At 37.5% G+C, this 12504-nt stretch overlaps 1 protein-coding gene across 1 annotated transcript in view; it reads left to right on the plus strand.

Moving 5' to 3' along the window:
- The window catches only part of LOC103718979 (transcription initiation factor TFIID subunit 1), a 46097-nt gene extending 33593 nt beyond the window's left edge, over nt 1-12504 (plus strand). Inside the window, 7 exon segments of the mRNA XM_008808011.3 lie at nt 1184-1664; nt 5817-6007; nt 6183-6308; nt 9306-9374; nt 9458-10144; nt 10146-10445; nt 11741-12504. Coding sequence (XP_008806233.2) covers nt 1184-1664; nt 5817-6007; nt 6183-6308; nt 9306-9374; nt 9458-10144; nt 10146-10445; nt 11741-12103 — 2217 coding nt within the window. The 3' untranslated portion in view covers nt 12104-12504.

The raw sequence follows: 12504 nt of genomic DNA on the forward strand, positions 1-12504 counted from the left end.
AAACTGGCTTTTCCATGATAGGTGGCACATGAAACCAAAGGGTATAGATAGGGAGAGAAGAAGAGATGGTGCATTGAAAGTTGAAGTCCATGTTGGAAGCTCACTGGTTTTCTAGGGTTTTTTAATAAGCTTGGAAGTTTGAACAGGTCAGGTAAGGGTTGAGTATCCTGATTCTTCCCAATCTCTCCATGTTGAGTTGTATGAAAATTTTACGTATGTCAAAAAATTGTTTGCATATATACTTCCTACTGGGAATTTAGATGTACTGATCTGTCAAAGGTAAAACATTACAGGGATATTATGGGAGCGGGTATTTTAAGAATATGAAAGTCTTTACATCGCACATTGGTACAATTATATAGTTTTACAGATAATATCATCATCTGAAAAAAATGCAAACAACAAATATTGAAGTGTTGAAGCCATAGAAATTAAAGAGTCAAATGTACATCACAACAAATCAAACGAGTTACTGTTATCTCCATATCTAATCCTGGGAAAGATTATAGGAGGTATTAACTTCTACAAATTTGATTAGCAGACACCAAGTCAATGGTGCTAAGGAGAAAGATATATGTACCAGCCACATAATCAGAAACTCAAAGTTCATGAACAATGATGCTAGGAGATGAAAACGCGTAACCATAATCCTTATATTGACAAGCATAGTTGTCATTTGAGTTTGTTGAGACTTGAGAGCTAGAACACATGTTCATTTGATATTTAGTGTAAGGCATTGCCTTTCAAATGCTGAAGTGACAGCATGATGTTATCTCCAGTTGAGTTGGAGTAGGAGGTAGTGCTAGAGTAAGGTTTTTTGAATGAAGACATCATTGTATTTAATAAACATAAGCTTGGCAACTTTTGTTCACCCCACATAGATTTTGTCTTATGATCTGTAAGTTCAGTATACAGATATATGCAATTAATACAGTTTCATCCATGTGGACACTGGCATCCTCTATCTGTATCATCAACAATGCCATCTCCACTGCCATAAAATTTCATCCTTAAAGGGGAAATTATAACAGCTCAATACTAGACATGTGCTGAAAGGAGGGGTCAGTGCCTGTGCTTGGTTTTAAGCCGTAGCTTGTTCTTAAACATATTTGCAATGAAGATGGTCTTTTGCCCTGGTAATTTGCATTCTATTATTTATGCTATCAATAATTACCATTTGTAGGTTCTCTTAAAGTTCAAAGTTCCAGAAGAGCGAATTGATAAGTTAACTAGGTGGCATCGGATCGCTATGGTACGCAAGCTTTCAAGTGAGCAAGCTGCATCAGGAGTTAAAGTTGATGCAATGACCCTCAGTAAGTTTGCACGTGGCCAGAGGATGTCCTTTCTTCAGCTTCAACAGCAAACTAGGGAAAAATGCCACGAAATTTGGGATCGACAAGTTCAGAGTCTTTCGGCTGCTGATGTTGATGAAAGTGATAGTGACCCAGAAGCAAATAGCGATCTTGATTCATTTGCTGGGGATCTTGAGAATTTGCTAGTTGCAGAAGAGTGTGAAGATGATGATGGCACCACAGATTTGAGAGGTGATAAAGCTGATGGTGTTAGAGGTCTTAAAATGAGAAGATGTCCATCTCAAGCTCAAACTGAAGAGGAAATTGAAGACGATGAGGCAGAAGCTGTCATTATACGCCGATTGCTTGAAGGTACCAAACAATGTAATTCAGATTTTCTTCTGCATGTTCATATTACTGAGCTCTGGACTCCATGTTTGTAATATTGAGTTTCCCTGAAGTAATCCTAGACTTTGATATCTACGATAATTTCTTCTATTCATTTTTTTTTTAGCTGTAAAATCCTAGTTTTGTTATATGCAAATATTATTGTCAATCTGTTGGTAGAAAAACCAGTATTTAATTTAATAGACATAATCTGAAGTTAATATTTTAGTTAGGTAACGTAATTGATTACTACAGTATGTGTTTAAATTGGTTGCTAGTTAATTGCATAAGAACGAATCTTTATATTGCAAAAGTTGTTGCTTACTAGTAAAAAAGAATGTTACATTAGTCTAGCAACACGGGAAATTGAAAACTACGTGAAAGGAAGCATGAGTCGTGAGATCTTGGAAGTTGATTATGAGCATTATTGGCATAAGTAAGGGATTCATTAGAAGGGGTATATCTTTAGTACATGCCGAGTGTAGAAGTAACATGAGTTGTGTGTCAAACATGGGAAAATCTATGCCTTCTATCAAATGCCATTGGTTTACAGGTTTATGCTTTCACATATTTCAGTTAGCCACATATCCAAAGGTCAAATGACGCTTTCTTCTAGCTATTGACATGTATAAGCATTTGTTTGAAACAAGGTCCGCCGAACCAGTATTGGAACCTGTACCGGTCGGCGGACCGGTTGGTACGGTATCAGTTTGATACTCTGTACCGACACATGGTACTGTTGGGCATACCGATTCCTTATCGGCACGTATATTTTTTTTTTAACCGACACACATTTTTTTATGTAGTTTTTTAAGTTGATTTAATTAGTAATCAATTTTTTTGAACTTTTTTAATGATTTTAAGTCTAATTTGATGTTTTTTTGATATTTTCATGATCTTGGTTTAACCTAAATGATGCATCTTATTGTTTTAAAATGATATAAATAATAAAATGATTACTGAGATGTTGCATGCTACAAGAAGCAATATGAAATATTCTCAAATTAAGTAGTGAGATGAAAAATATAAAATAATACAATCAATTATATATATTTAAAGTAAAACATATATACTGATATCTAAAATTTCGTCGAGTGGCGATGCCTCTCGTAGATATGCAGATCATTAGTATAGTCAGAAGGCACATCAGCCTACTCCTCTAACTAAATGGCGTTGTAGTCTTGTATGTTAATTCCATAAGAAACACACTTCAGGGTATAAGTACTCTCGGATCTCTCGCTGAAGCTGTAGCTCTGAGAGGTGTCCTCTTGTTGATAAACTAGCTGATAGAACAACCATGAAGGGGCCACCGGAAGATGCTCCGGGCTGCGTAGGATGGTTGCCATCAGAAGATGCCTTAGACGCACCATGTCCATATTCGTATCCTTATGGATCATAGGCTGCCTATGGTTGCGGGTAATAGATTCCAATATACGACTCCAAACCTGATACATCTATGGATCTTACTTTACGTGCGAGATTATTTGTAGCTGCATCATGTTGTGAATGACCTTGAGGAGCCTATCTTCTATATGCAATCGGATCCTCGCGGGCTCCATCAGATCGTGCACTGTAGTCCCTATCCTGGGTAGTATGCGTAAATTCGGACTCACCAGTGAATCGAAGATCACCCTGCAGCTGTCTTATAAACAGTGGTCTCATGCCCTCTACTCCATCTATGGCCAGCAGATCCATGACCACCAAAACTGCTGCTCCTAGTCTCTGAATCTCTAAATCTGAGTGAATTGATTCCTCGACACTTTCCATTGGGGCTGCATGTGCTTTTTGTTTTTCTTTTTTGGCGTGCTGGATAGCTGCTTTCTTAGCCTTCGTGCCACTCGCTGCCTGCTTACCCTTTGTACCTACTCGAGGAGACCGTCTGTGAGAGGTTCTGGATCGCTAGCCGCTTAAGATTTTTTGCGGACAAACCAAAATGAATCCACCATTCAGTTGCAAAAACATTGAAAAAAATTACATATAAGATAGTACGATATTAGTAACCATCTAACGCCAGGTAAATGTCCGCTTGATGTGTAATATACCTGGATTTAATCATTGGGCATAAGTGACATTATGCCAGACCCCTCAAAAGAAAGAGTGAAACACTTTTTATTTAAATGAAAATATCAGTTCTTACCATAAAAATGAAAATATCAGAAAAGAGATTTTAACAAGTGTCATGATGACTGATGCTGGGTTCCAATGCTGTCCGACTTTGTCTGACAAGGATATAACCTGAAACCATGGATGATAGAAAACATACCATCAACTAGATCCAATGAGACACATATACGGGGTTTATGGTGTCAAATACGAGCAGAATTTTGAGGTAAACATCTAAAATTGATGAGTTAAAAGATACCCTAGTTGACGAGAAAGAAAATAGATAATGGTTAGAGGTTTAGAAAGGTATAGTAAGGTGAAGAGGGTAAATGTAGAGGTGAAGGAAGGCTTACAACTAGGTGCAAAACCAGTAGGCAAAGCAAGGATTGAAATCCTGTGGGACAGGGTCATCCCAGTCATTCTGTTGAACGAGATGTGCATCCTAACACTTAGGATGGTGGATATCTTGTTCCATCTCGACGCTTGAGATGGTGTCTTCTCCCAACACTGGGGGAGCTGGCATGTTGTGCTGTCCCACTAGGACTTAAATCCTTGAGGCAAGTGAACCCAATACTGGGACTTCTTACCTAAAATGGGGGTCTTCTTACCTAAGAGTAGATTGCTAATGCTTTCAATATCTCAAGATTTTTTTTTAAGAAAAGGATTTGCTGGGTTTAGCATGAAAGTGTTTCCACCAAGGTGTTAAATCCCAATACTGGGACTTTTTTTGGTCTGGGGCAGGTCAAGGGACAATATTGTCTCATCACCCTTGGATGCTTTGGCATCCTAGTGAATCACTTGAACACTAAATTTTTATTTTATTTTATTTTGATTTTTTCATTAATTTTTATTTTTAATGAATGTTTAGAAGATTGTCATAGTTTTTTGTCTTATTTTAGGACTAGGTAGATTTCTTAGTTCGCATGATTGGGTCAATCCGTTAATGCCATCAATAACCAGTGCTTTGACAAAATTTTAAAAAAAATTACCTTGAGCTCTTCCTTTTTCATTCTTCCTCTCCTTTCTCTCTTCTCACTTTTCCTCTCTCTTGATCTGAGACAACAGGACATACAGCTTCAGTTTTGTTCTTCTCACCATGTCTCGGCTCTATCCCAGTCGATACTGATTGACCTGGTCACCAACCCAGTTTCCCCCATCTGGCACCTATTGGGACAGTCCATGATGCACTGATTCATGTTGGACCAAGTTCTCATAGTTGTCCTAGGACCTGATTTCTCACCGGTTCCATCTAGGATGGCCACGATGGACTGGATCCTGATTGGTTCCCACTATATCTAGGAGAATTTTACTCCATATCATCATCCTATGTGTGATACAGAAGAAATCTATGATGATCAGTCCAGTTACCAAGGTAACCAAATGGATTGAGTGCAACTAGAATAGCAAACATATGCATTTGAGCTATCATCGCACTGCATTTCTGTATTAGTGTTGGATAATATATGATGGATGGAGTGAGAGCGTCACTATGAGTTCTTTGCTGTGCTATTTATTTTTGTATTGCTGTATGCACTGTTGTATGCGTGGCACTCATACGCTTACCTTATATTTGATTATCGATCACCTTCACACCTAGAAATAGAGTTACAAATATGTATATAATATTTTTTATACAATCCAAGATACGGCGTACCAGCCTGAACCGAGCAGTACGGGACATACCGTACCATACTGGTTTGGTACCGGTATTCGGTACGGGTGGCATACCAAGTGTCGATATGGCAAAAAAAAATCCATAGTGTACCGTATCGATACTGTGCTAGTGTGGCACCGGTACGGAGTTCGATACCGAGACGGCGAACCTTGATATAATCCATATATTGCAGTTGTCAGTGTATTTGATTAAAATATATAATTTTGCTTCAAGTATGGCACAGTTGAATGTGATTTATGGAAGATCTACAAGTTGTATTTTCCAGCTAGTACTCAAGTTATATTGCTATCCATAAGTAATTCAGAATATGAGAGCTTTGCCTGTTGCTATTCTGACTGGTTGGGTAAATTATCATGCAGATGATGGGGCTGATATAAAGAAGAAGAGAACTAAACTCAATGGAGTAGAAGTAGGTCATGGTTCTCATTTAGATCCTGCAAATGCTGAGTGTACCAAGAAAATCAACACTGTGGTTGGACAAATTGTTAGCACCCCAAATCCTGATGGTTCATTTACCTCAAAGGAGTTGATGACACAAAAACCTAAGGAGGTAAATCTTATCATTTACTAGGTAAAAGTGTCGGCATGCTTCTGGCATTGGATTATACTTGTAGACAAAATGATAGATCACTGTTATCGTCTTTTAGCAAAGGTGGTGTCTGAATTGAATATCTGAAATTCTAAATGAGCAAACAACTGAACAACTAAATATTGCATGATTGCAGGTTGAAATTTTTTTTGCTGAAAGGAGTCTGTCTGGGAAGGTAAAACCTAAAAAGGGTAATGGAGTGAATGATGACGTATCTGGATTAGTAAATAAGAAAAGTGCTTCAGTTAAAGATGGACTTAAGGTATAGCATGACTTGTAAGTTTTAGATATGTCTAATTTTGCACTTGCACAATGCACGCATTACAATTTCATGTAGAAAAAGCATTTAAGCTTCTGTAAAAATTCTTGTTTCCACTTCCATGTTTTAGCATCAGCGATATCCAAAGAATTAGTCTTCTTATTGGTCTCATCTCCATTTGTAATGCAGCTTTTAAGAGATAAGGGATTAATATCCTTCTGAACCCAAAAACAATAAAATTAGAAACCAACATTTTTTTTTTGTTACAAAGTTTTAATTCTTAATATATATTATATATGTATATATATATATATATGTATGGATATATGCATGTATATATGTGTATGTATGTATTGACATATGCTTGTCTGTATGTGTATGTGTGTATTTGTGCCTCGCTTCGCCAAGGAGCACACTGCACTTTGGGCCTAGGATCCAAGAGGACACCTTACCATGCCTTGAGCCTTTGACAACTGTCAAACAACAAATAGTGCAGAACCTTAGTATGATATACCATGTCAAATTTCTGCTTAATAGTAAAAACTGCATTCATATGTTCAAGATAAATCAAATTCATTAGCATAAAGTAGTTAATTAGTCTTTGCTATCAATTCTAGTGAAATAGAATAATTCAGCAATTCTGGTTTTGAATCTTTTTACGAAGGTTCTTTGTCTCAAGAACAGATCCTTTACCGATATCTTACCGGTACAATTCAACATGACACATGGCACACCCTAATATTATGATGCATATAGTTCCTCAACAGCTTGAAATGAATTCTACACGGCCTAAAATATTTGTGTATTCCACAAGGCCTAAATTTCTACATATAAAAATTGATGTGTTGTGGAGGCCTTTTGCTTAGCGTTGAAACCTCCCATTCACATTAGTTCGGATGATAGTCTATTTGGAACAACTTGATGCATAATCAAGGGGCCTAGTGCAATTTTTTATACATTACCATTCTTGGCCTTGTTGATCACAACCAATGGTATACATTTGCATTTTTCAACCCCCAGATCAAAGCTCAAAGCATTTGTAAAATCCTTTTTTTACATCTGATGTGTGTTTAAAGACATATGTAAGTATATACATATCTATAAATAAATTATCAATTTATCAACACAAGTAAAAATATTAAAAGCATTAAAATTCATACTTCTAATACAAAACATATCAATTTAGCAAATGTTGGTTATCATAACTGATTATCTAGTTCTCATGGGCATGAGAAGAAGAAGTATAAGAAGAAGAAGAAGAAGAAGAAGAAAACTAGGGGTAATACATCCTGTTTTCTGTTCATGATGGGCAGAAAGACAATAGCAGCTGCAACAGCTAAAGAAGAAGAAGGTGGTCTGTTCCTCCCCCTTTTTGTGATGGCAAAGTCCAGTTCATATTCCTTCCCCTACAAGAGCACAATAGAGAGAGAGAGAGAGAGAGAGAGAGAGAGAGAGAGAGAAGAAAATCAGGAAGAAAAATGAAGAGGAAAAACAAGGGGCTTACCAGATGGAAGAAGAAGAAAGCCTGCTGCCCTGCTTGGAACCGTAGATTTGTCTGCCTCTCTCTTTTCTGTGATAGTTCTGCCTCTCTCTTTTCTGTGATAGTTCCCCCGCCCACCCCCCTTCCCTGCCCTTTATGGCCACATAAGCCCCAAAATCTCAATTGGCATAATATAATGGATGGCTGGGATTTGCACCCATGCTTTTCTTCATGGTGCAGAAAAGGAAGTGTGCAGCTTGCACCTTACACACGCCATTGACAACACAGGTTGTCAAATAATTTATGTTACAAATAACAGTATCTATGTGTATAAATAGTAACAACAATGCTCAAAAATATATGATAAACCTACAAAAAGTGATATAAATGTGCTTATATGCTGACAACTCATGTATGTGCACTATACCAGCATTGGGGGAGGCTCATGTACTTGAAGTTCTGCAGGCAGCTTGTGCACTATGGACTAGTTCAATTTGTAATTTTAATCCAATGCAGAATGGCAATTACCATGTCTATAAGTCTTGCATCAGATCTTAAATCGCTGGAAAAGCCAAAATGCGAATTTGAAGAAGCCTTAAACAATCCAGTGGAATGTGGGTGGTCAGGCATTAAAACAGAAAGTGGGGAGATGGGCCTGCACCATTTTATGTCATCCTGAACCTAGGGCCGCAAAGGATCCAAGCTGCTCATGAGCAGCTCAGAATCAGCTAAATGGTGGCTTGGTTTGGGCTCAGCTTAGCTAGAAGACAAGCGGAGCACTAATAGATTTTAGGGCTTGGCTCATAAAAGAGCTGGGCCTGAAAACTAGAGGACTGAAAATATATGGGAAGCTTGGCTTGGCTTGATAAAAGCTCGGCTCAGAACTTACAGGAGCCAATCTTGAACAGCATATGCTAAGCTTGACTCAAGTTTGAGCCAAGCTCAAGCAGCTTGTTTAGCCTGATACTTGGTTTAGTTCAGCTCATTTGCACCCTTACCTGTACCATATATATATATCAAAAGTTGAAATAATACCCTTTGGTTTAGGAGTGTAGAAATTGATACATGGTAGCATCGGCTGTGTAGAGGTACCTATCCCTGTAACGCACCAACAATCTATGAGCAATATTATATAAAATGAACAAACCCGCATTATAGTCCTACTAAAAATAACATAACTAGAAGGCTAAGAGGGACAACAAGGCCTTAATTTTGTTATCTTCAATCATGGCAGTGAAAAGCATGGGTCATTTTCAGTTATATTCCAGCAAAAGCATGTACTTATCTAATATAGGGTTTACCAACCATGCATGTGTGTTTTGGCTCTTACATACAAATTCATCTAATGATAGCCAATTTTTTATTCTAAAGTACAATTTTACTAACTATTTTTTCAGTTTGAAAAATTGGTCAGAGCAGTGATAAAGTTTTTTTTGCTTTACATAATTGTGGATTACCACTTGGTAGTTTTCAGTTAGCTCTTTCCATAATATTTTAACCTTCTCTCTATGCTGAATTAGGTTTTCAAGGAAAAGAAACAGCATGACAAACCAGTGAGAGAAAATTTTGTGTGTGGAGCATGTGGGCAGGTGAGTAATATATCGTATGCAAGTTTGCATCTAGAAATGGATTGTCTGTCTTTGCAGTGACTGACAATTTTGTGATTGACCAGCTTGGACACATGCGGACCAACAAGAACTGCCCTAAATATGGAGAAGATGCAGAAACTTCAGAACTAGAAAGTGTGTCAGGAAAATCTAATCTTCCTGATGCTGCAACTCAGCTCCAAGTGAAAACTCCAAACAAGAAGTTGGTGCCTAAAATGCTTGCAAAAGTGGCAGATGCAGAAGTACCAGAAAGTGTTGAAAGGGCAGGACTGAAGTTGCCGACAAAGATTCTCCCGGTGAAGTTCAAATGCGGCCCAGCTGAAAAGCCTTGTGAGAAAAACTTGTCAGGGATTCATACTTCTGATAAACAGATTGTAGATGCAGAGGGGGCGAATAAACCATCAGGAAAGATCAATAAAATAATAATATCTAATAAGTCGAATTCTGGTGATGTTCAGAATGAAATTCAGAAATCCTCTGTTCTTATACGCCTTCCTGTTGACACAGAAAAAGAACAATCACGCAAGAAAATCATCATCAAACAGCCGAAAGTTAATACTAACGTGGAGCAAGTTAATTCTGCCACTGACACTGGAATTGATCACGATTTCAGAAAAATAAAGAAAATTACTGAGTTATCGAGTTTTGAGAAGAAGAAAAATCAGGAGAGCCAGTGGTTCACCGAAGAGACAAGTAAGAGAAATCTCATCTATGACAGGAGATTATGGGATGAGGAAGAGAAAAGAAAAAACCAAGGAGAGGATAGTGGAAGAGAAAACTAGTAGGATGCTTCAGGAGGAAAGAAGGATGCAAGAAGAACACAGATTATTTGAGGCCAGAAGATATCCAGAAGCATTCAGGAGGGAGGAAAGGACAAAGAAGAAGAAGAAAAAGAAAAAACATGATTTCAGAGATGAATACTTACTGGATCATAGGCCATACAGAAACGACAGAAGGATACCTGAAAGGGATCGAGCTGCAAAGAGGCGACCGATGGCCGATGCTGATCAGACAGAATATGCACCATTAACAAAGCGTCGTAGGGGAGGAGAGGTAAAACTATAAATGAAATGAATTGAAATTACCAGTTGTCATATTCTTGATGGCTGTGTCATTTAATTGGCCCCATTTGACTAATTGTTACCCTCTTAGCTAGCATCGCTTTCAATAAACATTTGCATGCTTGTGTGGAATCTGCAAGCAATTTATACGCTACATATGTCCACAATCACAAAAAGAAAAATGTCAACATTTAGCATAGCAGCAATAGTAATAATTTACTCTGGTTTTAAGAGAGTTCGTAAACTTTGGTGTTATCTAACAAACTTTCACATTAATTGATGTCTATAAGTGACTATGCAGAGACTATCAATCAACTATGTTGGTTAATAGATTGATTGGCCCATTTAAGAATTCATAGATTTAGGATGGTAGAACATATTAAAAAAGTAAAGAACTAATAACTTTGAACGGTATCCCAAAAAAATTAAACTTTGACATGTAAAATAAGTATCATTCAACAGCGTCAACCATTTTTTGACTTCTAGTTTTCACTGCAAAATTTATAAAATCAAGTAATTTATATTTAGGATGTAGTATCTAGTATACTGGGGAGGGTCTTGGTTTGTTTTGAATGCATGGCCAATTTTAAGGCCTAGGTTTTGATTCTCTCATTACCAGAGTTGTTTCGAGTTTGGACATAAGCTTCCAAGGTAAAGTGAGTAGTCAGTCACATCCTGTGTCTTGTTAATTTTAAAAATATGATTTTTTTCAATGAAAAAATACATTAATGATCCAGCAAGTATGTCTTTTATGATCTGATGAAACCTTATGATCTGCTAAAAGACTCTAACAGCAAATGCACTCTTGCCACTTCATCTGAAAATTGAATCTTGATTTCAAGTGAGTTCTTGTCATCAGAATCTGATATTGAGGTTAAAGTAATGGTGGCACCTTTAATGCGAATTAAGTAATTAGTGCTTATCTAGAAAAAAAGAAAACCTCAATTGCTTACCTTTTTCCGATCTAATTTCCTGAAAAATGGTATGTATTTTTTTTCTGCTTGTTTATATCCAACCATTTTGCTGAAAATTGGATTTACTATACCTATACGCTAAGCTTGTATGTCCGGCTCTTCCCTTATGGTTTTATATTTGTTTCTCTTATATGTTGTGAGGAAAGCTTTGGAAAAGCTTGCAGTAACACCAGCAGTTGTCTTTAGGAATTATTGCTGAATAAGGATTCATAATGCTGAGTTGGTGCTAGTCTTGATATTTATTTTTATAGTTCTCTTCATTTGTACAAGCTTTGTTTAGAATCCGTAGTATGATTGCTGGATTCCTCCACAGGTTGAGTTATCTAACATATTGGAGAGCATACTCGATAGCTTGAAGGAAACTATCGAAATATCGTATCTTTTTCTCAAACCGGTAACGAAGAAAGAAGCCCCTGACTACCTTGACATCATAAAGCGCCCAATGGACCTCTCCACGATCAGAGAGAAGGTAAGAAACATGGAGTACAAGAGCCGGGAGGACTTCAGGCATGATGTTTGGCAGATCGCTTATAATGCCCACAAGTACAATGATGGTCGAAACCCAGGCATTCCTCCACTTGCTGACCAGCTCTTGGAACTCTGCGATTACCACCTGGAACAGAAGCATCACATGTTAAGCGATGCTGAGGCTGGAATTGAGTTCAGGGATATGTAGAAATAACTCGTGTGATCATCTCACCTGAGGCCAATGTGAGCACCTCTGGGTAGAAGAAATTGTTATATGATAAATTTGGAATGGAATTAGATTCTTCTGTATTATATGGTTTTTTTTTGGTAAACCGGCGCCTCATTACACAGGAATATGAGTATGCCTCGAGCTGTCAGAATACAAAACATGAGCTAGGCCCTGTGGAATGGAATCAGTGTCATCCTATAGGATGCATTATATGGTCTTTAGCGCAAACATTTTTACTGGTCCATGATGTGCCTGGGGGAGTAAATTTTTTCCGTTCCATTGTACAGAGAGAGGGTTCAGTATTCTGTAATTCAAAATGTCTGTAAAACAATTACAAAATAGTTAAAGATTGAAATTTACCCAGCAACACTGGAGAATCT

This window comes from Phoenix dactylifera, unplaced genomic scaffold (genome assembly GCF_009389715.1).
Source record: "Phoenix dactylifera cultivar Barhee BC4 unplaced genomic scaffold, palm_55x_up_171113_PBpolish2nd_filt_p 001020F, whole genome shotgun sequence".
In the NCBI taxonomy this organism is placed as follows: Eukaryota; Viridiplantae; Streptophyta; class Magnoliopsida; order Arecales; family Arecaceae; genus Phoenix; species Phoenix dactylifera.